Here is a 21,784-nt window from a genome sequence, read left to right as displayed (position 1 = left end):
GAAGATTGCCAGCAAATCACAGAAACTAGGAGAGAGGCATGGAACAGAGCCTCGTGCACAGACCTCAGAGGGAACTAGCCCTGCCAACACCTTGTTCTCAGACTTCTGGACTCCAGAACTGAAACATTGTATTTCCATTGTTTAAGCCATTCAGTTTGTGATGTTTTGTTGTGGTGATCCTAGCAAGTTAATCCAGTTAAAATATGAATGTGTGTGTATGTGTGTGTATATATGTGTGTGTATGTATATATATAATGTTCCCTGGTAGCTCAGCTCAACTGATAAAGAATCTGCCTGCAATACAGGTGACCCTGGTTTGGCTCCTGGGTCAGGACAATCCCCTGGAGAAGGGATAGGCTACCCACTCCAGTATTCTTGGGCTTCCCTGGTGGCTCAGATGGTAAAGAATCCATCTGCAATGCAGGAGACCTGGATTCCATCCCTGGGTTGGGACGATCCCCTGGAGAAGGAAATGGCAACCCACTCCAGTCTTCTTGCCTGGAGAATCCCCATGGACAGAAGAGCCTGGAGGGCTACAGTCCATGGGGTCATGAGAATCAGACACGACTGAGCAACTAAGCCCAGCACACACATATAGTTTGTGTACACACACACGCAAACACACACACCAATACACTTATGATTTCATAGATATTATTGCTTTGGATGTGACTTTTGATAGTCTGAATAATGCTCCCCCACAGAGATGTCCCACTTCCTGAAACCTGGGCTTGTTACCTTCTTTGGTGAAAAGAGCTTTTTAGATTTGATTAAGGATCTTGAAAGGGGAGAGTATTCTTGATTATCCAGGTGAGCCTCATGTAATCACCAGGTTCCTTAGAAGGAAGAGGCAGGAGATTCAGAGGAAATGTGACAGTGAAAGCAGAGATTGATGTGCTTTGAAGATGGATGGGGCCATGAGCCCAGAAGTATGGGTGGCCTCTGGAAGCTGGAAATGGCAAGGAAACCAAGTCTCCACGCTGAGCTTCAGGAAGGAAATAGCTCTGCTGACACCTGGAATTTTAGCCCCTTAGGACTCATTTTGCACTTCTGACCTGAGCTCTAAGAAAGTTAGTTTGTGTTGTTTTAAGGCACTGAGCTGTAGTAATTTGTTATAGCAGTAATAGGAAACTAATATACAACAAAAATAACTATTGAAGTTTTTCCAGAAAGGGACTCAAAGAAAAGTAATAGATAAATCGTAGTAGTGGCATCGATCCCATGTAGGGAAGGGGGCTTGTGCCTACATTTGGGGGACTCTGTGCTGCCATGCCTCCAGGGGTAACTGCATCATTTGAGGAAGCCCCATGGCCTGGGCCTCACTCTCTCCTATCACTCCTTTGCTCTGTTGTTGAGCAAGTTACCTAACTTCTCTGTGCACCTGTCTCCTTGCCTATAAAACACAGGGTGAATCACACCTACTTTGTTTGCAGCACGTAGTAATCACTCTGTTTTGCCTTGATCATCGCTCAATATTCTAATCCTCTCTGATTCTCTTAACAGCCCTGAGAGGCAGGCAGGGGATGATCTATTCGTGAATCATTTCTGAGCACCTGGTTCCTGCTAGTCACTTGCTTCTGCATAGTTGTTCATAGTGGGTGCAGAGGCCAGAACACTTGTGAGCTTGTGAACCACCCCACCCCTGGGTCTCCTTAATCACCAGACCTCAGCTGTGGGAGGGCAGGAGCGCCTCTAGCATCAGTGTTGCAGAGTCAGACTCAGAATCAAGGAACCCTTGCTTGAGAGTGTGTTGTATTTGTGCACACGATGACAAGCCGGTGCTTCCTGGAGAGGGGACCTTGGGGTTAGCAAGGCCAAATTGAGGTGCACGGGCTCCTTGGGGAGGATAACAATTTGACATTCCCTTCAAATTGGTGGTCTTTAAATACGTGTTGAGAATGTCTTCAGCGTCTGTGGGACGGTGTTGGGGGAAAGTGGAGAAGGGCCCTGGTGGTACCCAAAGCCTCCTCTGTTGCCCTGAGTTGTTCATCTCAGACCCTCAGCAAAGCAAAGCACCCACCCGTTTCCAGACTCGGCACTTAGACAGCAGTTTAGTGAGTAAGGGCTATTACTTGAGCAGGCATCTGGGGCATCTCATCTGTCATCCCCCACTGCAAAGTCTCCATCCACATGTAGTACCAGCCTCAAGATGAGCTCTGGAATGGATTCCTTCTCCACATCGTCACATTTTCTGGAATGCTTTCAGATGCCATGACTGACCCCCCATCCTTGTGGAGCGGCACACAAGGCCTCTGCCTGTATCCTGCTCTGGGGCCAGCTGTGTGGTCATCCCCAAATCACTGGAATAAATGATCAGGGGCCTCCACCCCAGATCCCACCACTTTCTCCAACACATGGCAGCGTTTCATGGAATTCATGACAAGTCATTGCACTCCAATCTGAATGCTTCCTCTAGCAGTCCTGAAACTCCCACTGCCATGCCTTTGTATTAGCCATTTTTCCCACTGGGATGACCTCTTCCCCTTTCTCCACCTCCCCTTTACACAAGGCCTACATCTAACGTGTCCTTCTCTGAGAAGTCCGCTTTGCTTCCTCCATCCATACCAGTCTTGTGCTTTCCTGAGCCCCCATCACATGCTTTTTATGCCTCTCAGAAACCACTCATCTAACACTACCAGCTAAGCCTCTTGTGCCCGTGTGGCTTTCCCAGCTCCCCTGCACATCATGGACCGTGATGTACACGCTTCCCGAATCCCACCCACTCAGTGCCTGGAACATCATGGTAATGACTTGGTTGGGAAGGGATTTGAAGTCATGAAAGCTTGCACACTTTTCAGAAAATGTTCAAGGACAACTTCTTAGGCCTGTTAAGAACTCTGGAACCCAGGATGGGCTCTCTCACAAAGCTGGAGTGAGTACCAACATCCTGAGTCTTCAGTGCGGCTTGTGCCCATGCCCCAGCCACCAAATGCATCCAAGGCAGGCAGCTGTTTACCAGGGTGGAGGGGTCCTGTCTACCCTTTGTCTCTTCTGCTGCTGCTTCAGGGATACCTAAGGTGTCAAGTCTGTTCCCCAAAGACTCTAGTGGGTTTGGCAAGAGAGCCTGTATCCTTCCTATCCATCCACCCTCAGCCTCTCCTTATCTTGGGAACTCTGAGCAGCTGCCGGGCTGCCTCATGCCTGGGCTGCCCCTTTCTGTGTACAGAACATGTCTCCTGCAGCATCTTCTCTTGGTCCTCATATCTCCCCTGTGAGTTGCATCATCTTCCCCCATTTTTTGCACAGACAAGAATAAGTGCCCTGCACAGGGTCCCTGTTCAGCCAGTGCCGTTTGGAGCCCAGGCTCCAGACTCGAATACCATGCTCAGGGCTCTGTTGTGCGGCTGCTCCTGGGGTGACAAAGAGAGAATTGTCATGACTCCTCTCTGCTGTAGAGCCCTGGTATCTTATTCTTTCTTTTTTTATTGTGCTAAAATATGCATAACATCAATCTTACCATTTTTGTAGTATGGTAAAATACACATAAAACTTATTTTCACCTTTTAACAAATCTTTTAACTATATCTTTTAACAAATATATTTATTTATCTATTTGACTGCATGGGTCTTAGTTGCAGATCTCCTTTTCATCTTGCAGGATCTTTTGTTGCAGCACATGATCTCAGTGGTTGTGACACATGGGCTTCGTTGCTCTGTGGCGTGTGGGATCTTAGTTTGCCAACCCGGGATGGAACCCATGTCCATTGCGTTGCAAGGTGAATCCTTAACTGTTGGACCACAAGGAAAGTCCCTCCTTTTAACCTTTTTCAAGTGTACAGTTCATCGGCATTAAGTACATTTACATTGATATGCAGCTATTACCACCGTACTTCACAACTTTTCATCTTACTTTCTCCTTCAAGTCCTATTGTCTTATACCTTCTAGGGGTTAGTTCCTTTTTAATCAAGGTGTCACAACCCTTCAAGAGCCAAAGGCATGCATCTTTGGAGGTTTTTTTTTTTTTTTCCTTCCATTTTTAAAGTTGTAGTCTATATATAACTTTCTATTGGTTGTGAGTACTGACTTTTCCCCCCTTTCTGTCTTTATGCCTCTCATTTCTTTTTCTTGTGTTAATACCTTGGGAAGCAGCATAGATCCAATAACAGATGGAAGTAGTGGAGAGCATGCTTGTTTTATCCCAGTGTTTCTTCACTGAGGAGTGTTGTGGGTAAATGTTCTTGGATCAAGAAAGTTTGCTCCCATTTCCTGTTTGCTACATTAAAAAAAAAATCATAAATAGGTGTTGAGTTTTATCAAAGAATGATTATATAGTTTTTATCCTTTATCTGATAATGTGGCAAATTGCATTAATAGATATCTTCTAAGTATGCGCCATTCCTACACCTTCAGTGCAATTTCATAGAAATGGAACTCTAGTGGTAGAATTTCTGAATCCTTTCTTTCATGCAGTTGATTCATTCAGACTATGGTAGTCAAGAGACCAGTGTCTGTAGCAGATTGCCTGGGTTCAAATCCCAGTTCCACATCTTGTTTTTTAGGCAGGTTATTTAAGCTCTCCATATTGTGGTTTCTTTCTCTGGAAAATAGGGTATTAATACTACCTACCTCAAAGAGTTGGTATGAGAATTGAGATGAGCAGGTGCCTAACCACTTGCCTGGTGGCTCAGATAGTAAAGAATCCTGCCTTCAATGGAGGAGACCCTGGTTCGATCTCTGGGTTGGGAGGATCCCCTGGAGAAGGGAATGGCTACCCACTCCGGTATTCTTGCCTGGGGAGTCCCATGGACAGAGATCCTGGTGGGCTACAATCTATGGGGTCGCAGAGTCGGACACGACTGAGCGACTATACTTTGGGCTTCCCTGGTAGCTCAGTCGGTAAAGAATCTGCCTGCAGTGCAGGAGACCTGGATTCAACCCATGGATCAGGAAGATCCCCTGGAGAAGGAAAGAAGGAAACGACAGCCCACTCAAGTATTCTTGCCTGGAGAATCTCATGGACTGAGGATCCTGGTGGGTCCATGGGGTCGAGAGAGTTGGACACAACTTAGTGACTAAACCACCACCAAGTGCCTAACACAAACTAAGTTCTCAGTAAATCTTATTTTTATCATCAAACATTTATACCAGGACCAGTGGTAAGTGCTGGGAACTCATAGTTAGAGTAACTACATGGCTCCATTAACCAGTACAGGCTTGGAAGTCCTATTTTGTACCTCTTGTCCTAACATAATTATTAATAGCATTCCTGTCGCTCTCAGTAGCTTCACATCTTGGATGATAAATTATTTGATCGCCAGCTGATAGATGAAGAGATCAGTGTATTGTGGGGGACCTGGATAGACTTTGTAGCTGAGGTTCCCTAATGTGAAGCAGAGTTGTGGTTGGGGTCAAGATAGAGAAATTTCTGGCCCCCACAGTCATCTCAGCCTTTCCTTTGTCTTCTTGTTTGCATTTTTTTTTTTCCAACAAGAAATCTGCAGTCATCATTAGCTTTGTTCCCCTGAATGTAAAAATGTCTTTTTTCCTATGGTTGCTTTTAAGATTTTTCTTAAAATTACTGATTTTTGAGTAACCTGCTTATGATGTGCCTTGGTATAGTTTTCTTTATGTTTCTTGACTTCGCAGTTGAACTGCATGGGAAGGGGTCCATGAGTCCAAAGAAGAAAGGAAATTTAAAAAATTTTTGAACATTGAACATAGTGAAAACACAGCATATGAAAATTTGTGGGCCACAGCTAAAGTACTATTTAGAGAGAAAACTATCATCATGACATGTCTGAATTTTAAAAGAAAGTTTAAAATCAATAATCTAAATTTTCACTTTAAGAAAAAAACCCTAAACCTAAATTAAGTAGAAGAAAAGACATTATGAGAACAAAACAATAAACTAAAAGGTAGAAAATAGTAAAGAAAACTCACAGAACCCAAGTCGGCTCTTTGAAAAGATTAATAAAATTGATAAACTCCTACTAAGAACAACCAAAGAGAGAAAAGACACATTACCCATATCAGAAGAAAGAGAAGATATTACTTCAGGTAAAATAATAATAAGGGAGTGTTAGTAACAGTTTTTTGTCATTAAATTCAATAAGACAACATAGACAAATTCTTTGGAAAACTCAACTTTTTCAAAGCTGACTCAACAAGAAAAAGAAAAGTGTTAAGTGCCTTTATACCTGTTAAAGAAATTGAATTCATTATCAAATACTTTCCTGCAAGGAAAGCTCCAAATCCACATAGTTTCACTGATGAACTCTATCCAGCATTCAAGGGTGAAATAATACCATTCTTACACTGAGGAAGACGGAATAGTTTCTAACTCACTGTATAAAGTGAGCATAATCTTAATATCAAAACCTGATGAGAACATTATAAGAAAGGAAAATATCAGAATACCGTGAATGTGGATGCAAATTTTTTCTTAAAAATATTTAGCAAATCAAGTCCAGCAGGATAATATACCATAAGGATATTATACCATATATACCAAAGGATAATATACCATAACCAAGTAGAATTTATCTCAAAAATGCAACTTGGTTCAACATTTCAAAATCTATCAGTATATTTCACTACATTGGCAGGATATAGGAGAAAAAATGCATCAATCGATTCAGTAAAAGCATTTGACAAAATTCAGCACTCATTTATAATAATGATTTAAAAAAAAAAAAACCTCAGTAAACTAGAAATCAAAGAAAGCTTTCTTATTCTGAGCATCTACAAAGAACCTGCTAATATCATCATACTTCATGGTGAAAGACTGAGTATTTTCCTCTTAAGATTGGAATAAAGCAGGACTTCCCTAATGGTCCAGCTGTTAAGACTCCATGCTTCCACTGCAGGGGGTGCACAGCTTCGATCCTGGTCAGGGAACTAAGATCCAGCATTCCACTCCATATGACACCTCCCAAAAAAGATTGGAATAAGGCAAGAATGTTCTCTTTTACTTCTTTTATTCAGCATGGTCCTGGACATTGTAGCCAGTGAAATTAGAAAAGACATACATGTTGGAAATAGAAAGATGTATCATTATACATGTATAATGTATAATGTATAAGATGTATCTTTTTTTTTTTTTCCTGACGTGACTGTCTGTGTAGAAAATGCTAAGAAATCTGCAAAAGACAAAAATACCTATTAGAATTAATAAATGATTTTAACAAAGTCGCAGGATACATGTTCAATATGCAAAAGCCAATTGTATATCTGTATACTACTAACAGCAAACAATTAGAAAATGAAAATTTCAAACACCATTAATAACAATAAATAAATAAAACTTATTACATCAAGAGAATGACAAGACAGGCTACAGACTTGGAGTAAATATTTGCAAAGACATATCAGATAGATGACTGTTATCCAAAATATATAAAGACCTCTTAAAATTTAACAATAAGAAAATGAGCAGCCTGACTAATAAGCAAAGATCTTAACAGACACCTCACCAAAGATATATAGATGGCAGATAAGCATATGAAGCAGTGCTCAACATTGTATGTCATTAGGAAATTGCAAATTAAAACTACAACATTCCATGACACACCTATATCAGAATAGTAAGAATCCAAGGCACTGCAATACCAAATGTTGGTATTTGGTATGATGTGGAGCAACAGGAACTCACATTCATTCCTGGTCAGAATGCAAAATGGTCCAGTCACTTTGGAAGATAGTTTTTTACAAAACTAAACATACTCTTACCATGCAGTTCAGCAGTCCTCCTCCAAATAAGTTCAAAACTATGTCCACACAAAACCTGCACGTGATGTTTACAGCAGTATTATTAATATGCTTAAACTTAGGCAAACTTAGATTGCCTAAACTTAGACACAACCAAGATGTCCTTCAGTAGGTGAACAGATAAATAAGCTGTAGTACATCCACATGATGGAATCTTATTATTAAGTGTTAAAAAGAAACGAACTATCAAGCCATGAGAAGACATGGAGGAAACTTAAATGCATATTATACATTTTAAAAATTAAAGAATTTATTTTGAAAAGACTACATACTGTATGATTCCAACTCTATGATCTTGTAGTAAAGGCAAAACTATGGAGATAGTAAATTCCAATGGTTGCTGGAATTAGTGGAAAAGGAATGAGGTGGTGGAGCACAGAGATTCTTTAGGACCGTGAAACTACTCTATATGATACTGTCATGGTGGACACACATGATACATTTGTCCAAACCTATCAAATGTACAATATCAAAATCAAATCATAATGTAAACCGTGGACTTTGGATGATAGTTCTTTGTCACTGTAGGTTCATCGATTGCAATTAATGTGCTGCATCTGGAGTCTGAGCAGAGGGATTTGCTTTCTTTGAAAGGTGACCTGCAGGCAGAGAAAATGTCACCAGCATCTGGTTAGCAGTGCGTCACCTTCCTGTGGCCAGTAAGCCCTGGAGAAGACCAGGAGAATAGATGCTGAGGCTGGGAAGTGGTGGTGGGGTCTGGGATTTTGATGAGGGAGACTGGGAATGTGCTCAATGAGGAAGTCCATGAGAATTCTCTGTACTTTCTGCTTCATTTTGCTTTGAACCTAAAACTTCTCTTTAAAAGTCTATTACAAAAGAAAACTTATATAAAGCTACAGTAATCAAGATGGAGTGGCACAGACATAGGCTAGATATATAGATCAAAGGGATAGAATTGAGAGTCCTGGAATAAACCCATACATCTATCTTGAGCTGGTTTTCTGCAAAGGCACCAAGACTATTTAAGAGGAAGAATCCCTCCTCTTGAGGGCAATGAGATGATCTTGTACCAAAAAGTCTCAAAAAACTATATGAAGTCCTGAAATAGGGACTGATGGAATTCACAGAGTCCTGTTGTGACCAGGGTGCTGTTGGAATTCACAGAGAGGAGGGGTGACCTTAGGCTGGATGGTCAGGGGCTTCCCGGTGTAGATATTCCCTGATACTTTCATCAAAGGAGGAAGGGGATGGGGACATACATTTCAGACAACGAAGGATGAGAACTTTAAGAAAAGTCACACGATGCATCGCTATTGTCCCTATCTGTTTCTGTGATTCTTCCTGTGGTCCCACGTCGAACTCAGGGCCTGGTGAACCTGTAGAACAGACAAGCCATGATCTCTGAATCCCGAGGGCGATGAGGTGACTTTACCTCTTTGTAAGGGGGATCTCTAGATCAGGGAACCCACCAGCCTCTTATAGTAACGAACGTTCCCTTTGTTCCTGAGCTGGAAATGGTCACAAGCATTGGGGCCTCAGAGCTGGAGTCGCTGGGAACTCCACCCACTCAGAAGGGCGAGGAGCCGAACTCTTGGGTTACAGATGTGCCCCAGCTGGGTCTGGGGCCCACCCTTCTCCCTCCCCAGTGTTTATTGCTGCTCAGCCCTGCCCATGGAGAGCTGCCGAATCAGCTTTCTCTGGCCAGGGCTGGCTCTTGAAGCCGAGCTGTCCTGTATCTCTCACACTATCCGCCCCTTAGATAAACAGCCTGGCGTCCTCCACACACTGCAGAGCTCTGATGTGGTTGCTCAGGGCTTCCTCAGCCAAACGCCTCTTGCTCTGAGAGGGACCCTGGCAACGGGCCCTGCTTTTCCTCCAGCCCAAGTCAGACCCTTGCTGGAGTGACAGGAGAATCCACTTCCTGCCCAAAAAGGTGGCCGCAGCAGAATTCTCTGCGGGGCAGAGCTTCCTTCCTCACGGCCCACACACCCAGGCTTCCTCCCCAGGGAAGGTCTGGGCAGCTTCTTCATCAGATAGCCCCCCCTCAGCCTTCCTTTCATGTGACTTTTCTCTATCAGACCCCCATCCTGCAAATTAGACACCCAGCAGGTTGTAAAGCTCTGCTTCCCTGGTAGCTCAGCAGTAAAGAATCCTCCTGCAATGCAGATGTGGGTTCGATCTCTAGGTTGGGAAGATTCCCTGGAGAAGGAAATGGCAACCCTCTCCAGTATTCTTGCCTGGGAGATCCCACAGGCAGAGGAGCCTGGAGGGCTACAGTCCAGGGGTCGCAAAAGAGTCAGACACGACTTAGCAACTAAACAACAACGGGTTATCGGACCCACTTTGTAGCCCACCTGGCCCCAGGTAGGGGGACATTCACCTTGTGTGTTACATGTGACAGCAGATGTTTATCCGCAGCCCTGACGTGCTGTGCAGGGGCCACGCCCCTGACCAGTCAGGTCTTGCGAGCCCCCCACGCTGAGTAAACTCAGCTGGCCGCCTGTATTTGGTCTACTCTGGAGTCTGAGCAGGGGGATTTGCTTTCTTTGAAAGGTGACCTGTAGGCAGAGAAAATGTCACCAGCATCTGGTTAGCAGTGCGTCGCCTTCCTGTGGCCAGTAAGCCCTGGAGAAGACCAGGAGAACAGATGGCGAGGCTGGGCAGTGGTGGTGGGGTCAGATGACAGTTGTAGCTGGCATCCGCACCTGAGGGCTCGGGGTAGAGGGCGGCAGGTCAGCTGAGTGCTTTCAGCTCTCGCGAGGGCCCACTGACCCAGTACTTTCATTATATGGGCTTGTCTTGGCCTCAGAGGGGCCCAGATTAAGACAGAGGTGGGGGAAGAGGAAAAGCTGTAGCAGGAGGAGGAGGTAGGAGAGAGGCCGGCTGCCTAGCATCCTCGAGAGGCCTTCTGAGGGAAAACTCAAATCTGTGGGGCTATCGGATGACCCCTGCCTTCCAGGAGACACGTGAACCCGGGGGGAGAGGTCCCGCTGCTCTTGGCAAGGAAGGCACAGGGAATGTGACCATTGCTCTGCCTAGACAGAGCTGGCCTCACCTCCTACAGTAAGTCTTCCCTGACCTCTCCCTTCAGGTCCCACAGGATGCTGTTCATACATCCTCACTGTTCCCCGTCACTCCAGAACTTGCTTGTCTGTCTCTAGCACCAGGACAAAGCTTCACAGACCTCTGGGCAGAGCTCAGGAAACTGCATTTTTAATAGACGCCTCCCTCCACCAGGACATCGGTTTGGGGCAGACTTTAAGCTATGCTTTGAGAACCATCTTACTCTAGAGCAGCCTGTCCATAGTATATAATGTAATATCAATATAATATCCAAATATCATATCAACCATATATAGAATTTAAATTCTTCTAGTAGCTATGTAAAAGCATAAAACAGGTGAAATTATTTTAAAAGTATTTTTACTTAACCTTTCATATCCAGAATATTATCATTTCAACATACAATCAGTACAAACATTGTTAATGAGATATTTCACTTTTTTTTGTTTCGTACAAAGTCTTTGAAACCTGGCACATACTTTACACTTACAGGGCATCTCAATTTGGATGGGCCATTTTTCAACAGCCACATGTGGGTGGTGACTGCAACATGAGACAGCTCTAGAGCTTTGTTGCTGACTGTGACTGTGGACCAGCAGTTTCGGCATCACCTGAGCTTGGTAGAAATGGAGGATCTCGGGCCCCTGCCTGGACCCACTGAATCAGCACCTGCTTTTTAACATGTTGGCAGAGGTGCTTTGTATGTGTGTTGAAGGCAGTGAAGCCCTGCTCTAGAGCAAGATCATGAGCTCCTTGGTGTAAAGAGTGTGATGTAACTCATTTCTAGCACCTCACAGAGGGCTGGCATCTAGAAGGCACACAGCAAATGTATTAAGTGGAAAGGAAGGACCATGTGAATCTTCCCCTGCCCACTTCTCTTGGCACCACCTTCCCTATGCATTGTTGGTGAGAATCTCAGAATCCTAGGTCTGAAAAAGAATTTAGCAGTCAGCAAACAAATGTAGACCAGAGCAGATAAGCAACTTAAAGTTTCTGTAGCCTGACTCCTGTGAGCCCCAAAGAGACAGGGCAATTTGGGCAAGTCTCTTGGCTTGCCAGGCATAGCAAGCCTCCCTCTTGCAGGAGAAAAGTGATTTGATGAGGGCAAATTAGTCTACACCGGGCACTGAGCTGGGCCTGCATTTCTCCCCATCCTCAATGTGCCGTTTCTCAGAAATCCTATGAAGCTGCTGCTCAGAGGCCCCAGGCCTAGCCTATAGCATGTTAGTTATATCCATCTGTTTATCCTCAGTCTTCTTCCAGAAGAGATTTAAGGCACCTATAGATTTGCATAGATTTCAATGAGATGAAACAAAGGATAGAAAAAATATTAAAGTGTACATAGGTACATGGAAAGGGTGTTCACTCTGGTGTTATGTGTAAGTAGTGAATATCCAACAGTAGTTGTTGTTTGATCACTCAGTCACATCCAACTCTTTGTGACCCCGTGGACTACAGCATGCCAGGCTTCCCTGTCATTCACTATCTCCTGAAATTTGCTCAAGTTCATGTCCACTGAGTCAGTGATGCTATCTAACCATCTCATTCAACAGTAGAGTGTAGGTAAATCAACCATGGCCCATTCAAACATCGAAATTCTGTGTCACAATTAAGAATGCTAGTATGGAGATAATCACTGACATGAGACAATGCCATTACATGGTGTAATGCATTGATGAGCTTATTTTATCTGCATGCACATATGGAAATGACATATATCCCAAATATTAATGTTGCTTCTTCAGGGGGAAGGATAGTAAGTGACTCTTGCTCTCTTTTTTATCTACTGCTTCTGTCAGTTCAGTTCCATTCAGTCTCTCAGTCATGTCTGACTCTTTGTGACCCCATGGACTGCAGCATGCCAGGCTTCCTACCCATCACCAACTCCTGGAGCTTGCTCAAACTCATGTCCATTGAGTTAGTGATGCCATCCAACCATCTCATCGTCTGTCATCCCCTTCTCCTCCTGCCTTCAATCTTTCCCAGCATCAGGGTCTTTTCCAATGAGTCAGTCCAATTACTGCTTCTGTAATTTCTAGTTTTTCCCCTCAATGAATATGAATTACTTGTGTAATACAGAAAAAAAAATTACAAAATAGAATATGGCTGAGGGAATGGGGAGAGAAAAAAAATAAGAGTTCTACTCCACGTAGAATTTATTTGAAAATCTATTAATATAAAAAAATCCTAAGTACAAGTTTATAGTGTTATGGTCCATTGTCTGTATTTGCACGTAGCAGGCAATTATTAAATGTTAGAGAGGTGGACTTACAACATTGGGGTTTGAAAACCCATGAGCCAGCTTTTGTTAAATTTTAGTCTGTGTTCAGGGAAGTGAAAGTTAATAACGGTGCAGTGGTTGTGTTGTTTTGAATGGAATCCAACAACGACCCACCCTTCACGTGTGGGCTCTAAATAGCCTGTGTATGTTGGATTATGGCTGTGCAAGAGAGGATCCTAAAATCATGTGTTAGAACTGGGCAGGCAGGTGGGTAGATGGGAATATGCACACACAGGCATGTCAAATCTGGCATAGGACCACATGTCACCACCTCCAAGGCAGCAGTTTGGTCCAAGTTGACTCCTAAGTGACCTCCTGTTTCCCCAGTGTGGCCCCTTCATTTCCCTGTAGCTCCAGCCATCCTCTGCATGATCCGCCTCTGCCTGGATCCCATTACCTGTACCTCCAGCCCTGCGCACTCCTCTCCAGCCTCCACTCCACTGGCTCTTCCCTGCCTGGACCATTCTCCCCCTCCACTGTGGCTCTCTTCCTCACCTCCGTCAGGTCTCTGCCAAATTGCCATCTGATTTGTGAGGCTTCCCTCATGCTATATAAAATCACCATTTCCTCCTGTTCTGCCCCACCACCTTATCCTACTTCATTTTTCTTTATAGAACGTATCCCCACAACATAGCACATATTTGGTTACCGTGTGTTCTCACCAACTAGAGTATAAACTCCCTGAGGGCAGGAACTTCATCTCTTTTCTTTACTGCCGATTTTCTAAGTGCCCAGCATTCTAAGGAGACGCTCAGTAAATATTAATGAATATTAGAAAGAAGGGATGAACTTTCAGTCATCATGTGAGGGATCTTCCTCATTTTACTGATGAGGCAAAAGCTTGCAGCCTGGCCCAGGGTCACACAGCTGGGGCAGTGGGTTGGGTCCGACTCTCCACTCCGCCCCACCTCCTGCCCTCCCTCGCCTCGGAAGGGAGGCTAACCACACACACGCGTGCGCACACACATACAGGGGCTGTGGCTTCGTCCATCCCGTCTCCTGTGTGTTTTTCCAGTTTATACAGAATTTCAGCCCAGAATAGCGGAAGAAAAAACAGCTGTTCTTCCAGAACACTGGAAGCTCTTCCAATGGGTCTGTCCCTGGAAAAACAGCAGCGACCTCAGGGTGGGAAGGTAGGAGACGGAGGAGGGGACAAGGGGCTAGACTTGGTTTTGCAATTAAAATAACATCTGGGTCTGTTTCTGCAGAGCGGTTCTGGAAGGTGGGTGGTCTGTCTGATGTATCAGGTGGGGCCTTCCGCATCCTGGCCCCGGTTGCGGGGCGGGGGATGGGGTTGGATGACGTGTGACTAAAGAGCTTACCCAGCATATGACATATGAAAAAACACTGGGTCCAGAGAAGCCTCTAGAAACCCCACCTGCAGCCTGGCCTGAAATCTTGCTGGCCCCTACCCCGGCCTCACTCAGGGGCATCTCTGGACACCTCCCCCTGCACCCTCAGGCCTCCTTGAGATGGTTCAGACACCCGCTTTGATGCACAGAGAGCTCTGCCTGTGCTCACTCATGCCCCATGTGGTTTGTTAATCGTCTGTGAAATGAGGGATTTGAGGCATCACTCATCCGTGTGAGGGCGGTGGGGCCCGGGAGCAGTGGAACGGAGTTGGGAAAGTGGAGTAGTTCCAGTCTTCTGAATCCTGTCCCTCTGTCTGGCTTCTCAGATGCAGCTTTTGGATAAGTTTCCCATCGAAGGTGGCCAGAAGGACCCCAAGCAACGAATCATCCCCTTCCTCCCAGGTAAGCTTAGGATGGTCCCTGCTGATGGGATGGGGGTACCCTGGAGCAGAGCATTCTCTAGGCCAAGAGAAGGTTGGCAACTCCACCAGAATTCTGGCCGGAGTGGGCCTAGCAACCTGCATGTTAACAACCCCCAGGGGATCAGAAGTCTCTGATTTTGAAGGCCATTGTCTTCACGGGGGCCTGTCCTACCTCTGCTGGCCCCGGACTGTGTAACCTATGAGGAGTTTCTCAGCTCCGGTATTTCAGTGTCCTTTTTATAAAAAGCATAGAGAGCTCAAGTTCTCCCATGAAAGGATGAAAAACTGCAGACTGAACTCTCCACTGGCTCCCATTGTAATCACAGATAACCTTAAACTGAGCACACTTTGCCTCCCACCCTGCTCAAGTCTTCCTGGCAGTTACCCAGCGAGGCCCTGCCAGCTTACGTAACTCAGCCTGTGAGCTGACAGAGAGAGGATTTGAACCCAGGTCTGTCTGGACAAAAGGCCATTAACCATCACACCATTCTGGAGCAGGTTCAAAGCAATTGATTATGTTGTGTAATCGAGAGGGACTCTCCTGGGGTGTGTCATAACCTGCTATTACTGTGATGTCTTCAATTGGTATAGGAACATATAGCTTACAAAGTGCTTTTAAATTTGTGATCATATACAAATCTCCAAACTGAGGCATGCATTACAATTTCTGCTTGAAGGATGAAGATGCTGGGGTTCAGAGATGTTAAGTAACTGACGATAAAAGTGGCAGAGCTGAGGTGTGAACTTGGTCTCCTGCCCCAAACTGGGCTCTTTGCCCTGAACTGCGTGTGGTTCTGCCTGCTGGCTCTCCGATGCCCTGTCTTTCCCCAGGCTGGTGGGCTGGGCTGGTTCCTGGGGAGCTGCCCTCCACTGGTCTTCACCCTCCATGCCCTCCCTGGGCCAGCCTCCAGGATGACAGGGATCAGTGGGGCCATTGAAGTAGCAGGTCTGCGTCTCATTAATCCCTGGCACGTGGCCCGCCCGTGGCTAAGTACCTGCTTGTTAACTTGAAAACCTACTGAGGGGCAGCTCCCCCAGAGAGTTGTTCTTCTCTAAGAAATGTACCTCCGTCCTCAAAATCAGTGAAAGACAACAGCAGGTATTGCCGCCTGCCCTCCCCGTCTAATGCTAAAGCTGTAGAGAAGTGATTTAGCTACAAAAAAAGAACCTCTAAACCTACAGAACAGACAAGATGAGAACAAGTCAGTGAGGGTGTTGGGAATCTCAGCCCTGGGCCCCTTCCATGGAGGCAGAAGACTGCCTCCATTTCCCAGCCCAGGAGTTAACGTGGGGGACTTTTGCACCCTGCCTGGCTTTCCACTGAGCCTCGAGGGAATTGGAACATCCAACACCCAGGTTTGTAGTGACCTTAGATGTTGCTCCAGTACAGTCAGATTCTCCGCCCACCAAGGACCTGGGAGCCCAGCTAGGATGCTGTGGACACAAGTGTCCGAGAGCCTAGGAAGCCAGTGCCAGGCCCTGTTGCTGAGTGGACCCGGCTTTGGAGTATGAAGGCTGCCTGTTTATCAAGAAGAACCAGTTTCTCCCCCACTTGTGGCCAGCGACCCAGGGAGAAAGCTCTTCACTGTTATTTACTCACTGGGTGTTTATGAGGGGCTTAGCCTGTGTGGGGCCCAGGAATAAGTGCCCAGGGCCAGGGACTGGGGTGGCTGGGTGAATCCAGGGAGATCTGGATTTGTTTCCTTCATCTAAAGGAACCCTCAAGCTAAGAGAGAGGGAAGGTCTACTCCTTAATCATAGACTCACTTAAGGTAGGATGTGACCCTTCCTATCCCTGTGAAATTCCTTTTTTTTGGCCATGCCACTCAGCTTGCGGGATCTTAGTTCCCTGACCAGGGATCAAACCCAGGCCCTGGCAGTGAAAATGCCAAGTCCTAACCACTGGACTGCCAGGGAATTCCCTGAAATTCCAATTTTGATGGAGAAGGAGCTCATTGTGAGCCCAAGGCATCAAAAGCCTCCTGCTGCAGGACAGAGACCTCTCTGAACTTCAGGTTCCTCTTCTAGGATTGGGGTGAAGAGTAAAAGAATTCATATGAAATACTTTGCACAGTGCCTGTCTCATAGTAAGTACTCAATAAATGGCAACTGTTAATTTAAAAGGCTGCCCCTCCCTCCTACCCCCACCACCACCCAAAGTATCCAATTCCTAGGAGAAGGCACTGAACTCGGCCAGCCCCCAAGAGAGGATATTGTGCATCGTGTGTGTTATTGTCTAGAGGAATGAGACTGACTGGCCCCTCATGCCTACCCCATCCCTCCATCCTGAAGGAAGTTTCCTTTTCTTGTGTGTTTCTGCATTTCTCCCCTTCCTTCAGCAGAGCTCTCTCTCCAGATCTTCCCTTTTGCTCACTTGCTCTCCAGAACTTCAGAATGGACATTGTTGGTCATTTAGAATCCCACCCTCAGATCCCCAGGCCCTGTTACTGGCTTTTCCCTCACTCACTAGGAGCTACCTTAACCTTCTCAGGCTTTACTCAGCTCTTAGCTTAAAGAGGAAGGAGAAAGATTGAAGGGAAAAAAAAAAAACAACCCAACAGAAGCAGAACCAAGCAAGTAAGGGTTGGAGTGGGCCTGGGGGTTCCCAAGCCACCCTGCAACCCTGAATCGAAGGGGCTCCCCCAGGAAATGAGGGTTTCAGAGAAGGGCAGTGATGAATGTTGCCTGCCTTCGGTCAGGTTCTGGAAAGCAGAGCCTGAGACGAGGGTTCTTAGGCAAGATGACTTCAGAGGACTGCTCTCAGGTAAGCATCCCGGGTCAGTGAGGGGAGCAGCCCCGGAAAGAGGAAGACTCTGGACCGAGGTACGGGGTCAGCTAAGTCTGGCCTCAGCCTGACCCCGTGAGGAGCTCTGGAGGGTGGACGGCACCACAGAGTTCTCCCGTCTTAGGGGACAATGTTTATACTCCCCAGAGTAGTATATCGGTCACTGTGATCATGAGCCGCCCCCTCTCCCAGCAGTGTGAAATGTGGACAGGTGCTCTTGAGGGCTGAAGGCGTACCCCTGCAGAAGGGGAGCTATGAGCCCTTAGTAGCCAGCACCCACAGAGCGCAGGGTGGGAGCATCAGCTGGTAAGGGGCCCCGGAAAGGATGCCTACAGGTAGACTGTATTACCTGACACCAGCTGGAGACTCTGTTCCCACCTCCCTGCCTCTGGAGAGGGCGTCTGCAGTCACCTGCTGATTCCCCAGGGCTGAGCCCTGGCGGCGGTGACTCAGCAGAACCTCGGTGCTCGAAGACGCTGAGGTAATCCAGCAGCCGGCGCTCCGGCAGGCAGCCGGGGAGGGCAGCAGCCAGGTTCAGGAACAGCTCTGCCAGCACTTTTCCTTGCCTGGAATTTCAGAGCAAGGGGAATCCAAGGGCAGGAAGCAGGGCGCCCCTGTGGTCTCCAGAGGCACCTTGATTTTAGCTTTAGAGGTGACTGGGACGTGATGTGCATCTCTGCTGCCCAGGCAGGGGTTCTGGGGGTGTCTTTGGAGCATTAGGCCAGCTGCTGTGCTCTGGCTACAGGCTCCTGTCCGGAGGCTCATAGACCTTTGGTGGTTTAGTCACTAAGTCGTATCCAACTCTTGTGACCCCATGGATTATAGCCTGCCAGGCTCCTCTGTCCATGGGATTCTCCAGGCAAGAATACTGGAGTGGGTTGCCATGCCCTCGTCCAGGGGATCTTCCCGACGCAGGGATTGAACCCACGTCTCTTACGTCTCCTGCTTTGGCAGGCAGGTTCTTTACCACTAGCACCACCTGGGGAGCCCTGTAACACTCCTAGGCACTCTATATTCCTCCCCTCCAATTCCACGACCAAACAACAGGATAGGTGGCATTAGTCCCAATTTAAGGTCACATCACTTTCCGTCATCACATAGCCGCTGAGCTGTGTACTCACTGCCCAGCTTCCCCAGTAGTAATATCTTATGTAACAACAGTACAATATCAAACCCAGGAAATTGATGACTCAGTTATCTACAATTACAGACTCCAGAAATTGACTTTTAGTATAATGAGGTAGAGAGGGCTAGTAAGCAAGCATGCCAGCTGATCCTTAGGAAGGAGACGGCGGTTTGACAATCGTCCCTGAGAAGTTCCACTCCCAATCCTGACCTATTGTCATTCACACCTCTATCAGAAAAGTAGGAGTGAACCTTGTTTTATCTTAAGGCTTATTCCTAAAAACTTCTCTATGAATTTTTCTCTTTGGGACAAATCATATCATCTTTTAGGTATCCTAAATGCTATTTTTGTAAAAGAGATGCATAATAAACCCTTTTGCAAAGTAGAGCATACTTTTTATTAAAGTAATTCTTTTCTTGGTTTATGTATATTTTTATAATTTGAGACTTCTTCTGAGTTTGCTGGAAGCAGGAAACAGACCCGAGTTTCAGGAAACAGACCTGAAACTCAGAGATTGGTCAACAGTGTTGACCTCAGTATGAGCAGCACTAGTCCACCAGATTTGAGATTTTAGAGTAAGATCTGGGATTTTACCATATTTTCAAGCCAATTACATTAGCTTACCCCAGACTCCTGGATGCCAGCAGAAAACACGAGACTCCTGGGTCAGAGACAAAAGGCTTCATGATGGCATTGCAAGCGGCCTGAGCATCAGCACGTTGGCATCAGCCCCCGTTGCCTCCAAGTCCCATAAGGGCATGGCCCTGTGGGCCCAGAACAATGCCTGCACCTGCAGTGCATTACATTATAGGAGACGAACCAGATCATAAGGAGCCCACATCTTTTATAATGGGCAGTAAGCAAACCTACTCCTTTGGCTCTGGAGAGAGACTGTCCCAATCTCCCAAGGCTCTATGCAAACCTGCTGATTGCTCCAGAGCAAGACACTGCCTCTGTCTTTTAAAACTGTTTGCTCTACAAGCACCTTTGAAAAGATAATCCAGAACAAAAGGGGGTCTGTGCTTTGTTGACAAGACACAGAAATGCAAGAGAACCAAAGAGAATTGTCTCACAAGTGCATCTCTGAGGTCTTCTGCTTTGGGGAGGGGTGGACAGAAGTGAAGTTCTTTAGGACACTGGGCCAAGCATGATGGGGTCAGCAGCCTCTCAGGGCAGTCTACTGTTTACATGGAACTCTCTGCCTTGTTTTAAAAGACTATTGTGGAAAATCCATCTCCTGTTGCCCATTCTGGGATTGGAATAGATTTCCTGTATATCTCGAGTTTGCCAGCCCAAGGAGGCTCCTAGGGAGGAAATGATCATTACAGAGTGAAGTAGAATGTGTAGCTGCTGATGTAAAAAGCAAACCACTCCGACCAGGGACCAAGGGGCTTCAGAAGCCAGGCAGCAGAGCAGAAAGAGGTCAACTCGCTTGGCAAAGGCTGTGCGAGGTCTCCTCCCACTTGCAAGCCATCTGTATCTCTGTACGGCTGGTGCTGGCCTCTGAACTTCCAGAAAGCCCCTTCACCCTCATATCAGAGTCAGTCCCACCCACCAGTATACATACTCCCAGGTTGGCGAGGCGTGGAGAAGCTAAATAGCTTAGGAAGAAAAGTGAGCCTATCACCTTAATCAGAGAGGTGCTGCCAGGCTGCCAGCAGCCTCATGACCTCACGAGCTTAGAGGGGTGTATTTTTAGAAGGCAAGCATGCTTCGTCCTTTAGTACCCGCTCACCAGTTTACATGTTGGCCCCTTAGTGAAGAGGCAGTCTGGGGCCCCATTGCAGGGTAGGTGCTGGGTGAATTGCAATCACGGGCTCCGAGTCCTTCCTCTCCCTGCCCCCTGAGAGCCCTGGGCAGGAGATCCGGTGTTTGTTCCAGCTCAGAAGGAAGCAAGGGGGAGGGATGTGTTTAGCTAGAGCTGGTCCGTGGCGTGGGGAAGAGTCAGCTCTCTCCCCAGGCTGTCGGTGGTTCTGCTGGTCCCCAGCAGGCCTGAGAAAACCCTCCCTAAAGGGCCTGGAGGGCTGCGAGGGAATCAGCGGCTCAGAGATGCTGGCAGGTGCTGCAGCCCCCAGGGGAGATGGTCTGAGAGGTTTCTGAGCCCCATGAATGACCTGGGATGGCAGGGAAAGGCAAACGTTCTATGTGATGCAGAAGGAAAAACAGGGTCTGCTGGTAATGCCAGGGTTTCCAAAAGATCAACAAGATTATAGGCCTGAGCAGCACCGTGTGCAGTTTTAAAAGCAACTTTCCTCTACTTCCTCTGGAAGTGCTGAGTCTTCTCTTGTGGTAATTACTGCCCCCAGCCCTCAAAATCATCCTGTCACTCTGTAATCTGGGGCGGGTGGTTGCTGGGCCTGTTCTTGGCATCTGGTTCTGAACACTACGTGGAAGAGTGTTCCGTGTTTGTTTCTGCCACAGGTATTAGTTGAGCACCTACTACGTGCCAGGCCCAGCTGTAGGCACTGGTGATGTAGCCAAGAGCAAGGTAGACTGGGCTGCTGTTCTCAAGAAGTTCACCTTCCAGAGGGGGAGTCTGGAAGCAAACCAGTGAGCAGTTTCCAATAGTGATAAGAGCCAGAAAGAAGAGCAGCCAGGTCATGCTACTGGGGCTCCGTGTGTGTATGCATGCTCAGTCGCTTCAGTCACATCCTACTCTTTATGACTCTATATATAAACTCCGGGCTCCTCTGACAATGGGATTCTCCAGGCAAAAATACTGAAGTGGGTTTCCATGCTCTCCTCCAGGGGATCTTCCCGACCCAGGGATCAAACCCTTGCCTCCTGTGTCTCCTGCATTGCAGGGATTCTCTACCACTGAGCCACAGGTGACACCCCGCACCTGAGCTTACGTGATCCAAAAAGGCCGCTTTACAGAGGTGACACCTGAACTGAGCCAGACGTGGGCAGATCGGGGCCCAGGGTGCCAGGCTGAGGGGCCAGCAGGCTGAGTGTGACTGAGTGTGGATGTTTAAGAACAGCAGGAAGTGTGTAAAGCAGGTGGAGAGTGTGGGGGTGGAGTGGCCACAGTGAACCAGGCAGACAGGAGCTGTGGAACCAAGGATTCCACAGCGTGTCTGCTGCGG

General features: G+C 46.8%; 1 protein-coding gene across 2 annotated transcripts in view; it reads left to right on the top strand.

The window, feature by feature from the left end:
* SH3PXD2A (SH3 and PX domains 2A) overlaps positions 1–21,784 on the top strand; it is a 246,120-nt gene that overhangs the window by 80,835 nt on the left and 143,501 nt on the right. For both annotated transcript variants that reach the window (XM_061162537.1, XM_061162532.1), the window contains exon 3: positions 14,692–14,767. In XM_061162537.1, coding sequence (XP_061018520.1) covers positions 14,692–14,767 — 76 coding nt within the window. The remainder of the gene's footprint in view (positions 1–14,691; positions 14,768–21,784) is intronic.

Source organism: Dama dama, chromosome 15, assembly GCF_033118175.1.
Source record: "Dama dama isolate Ldn47 chromosome 15, ASM3311817v1, whole genome shotgun sequence".
Classification (NCBI taxonomy): Eukaryota; Metazoa; Chordata; class Mammalia; order Artiodactyla; family Cervidae; genus Dama; species Dama dama.
The sequence above is the reverse complement of the archived record's forward strand: the minus strand, read 5'-3'. Positions and strand labels throughout refer to the sequence as shown.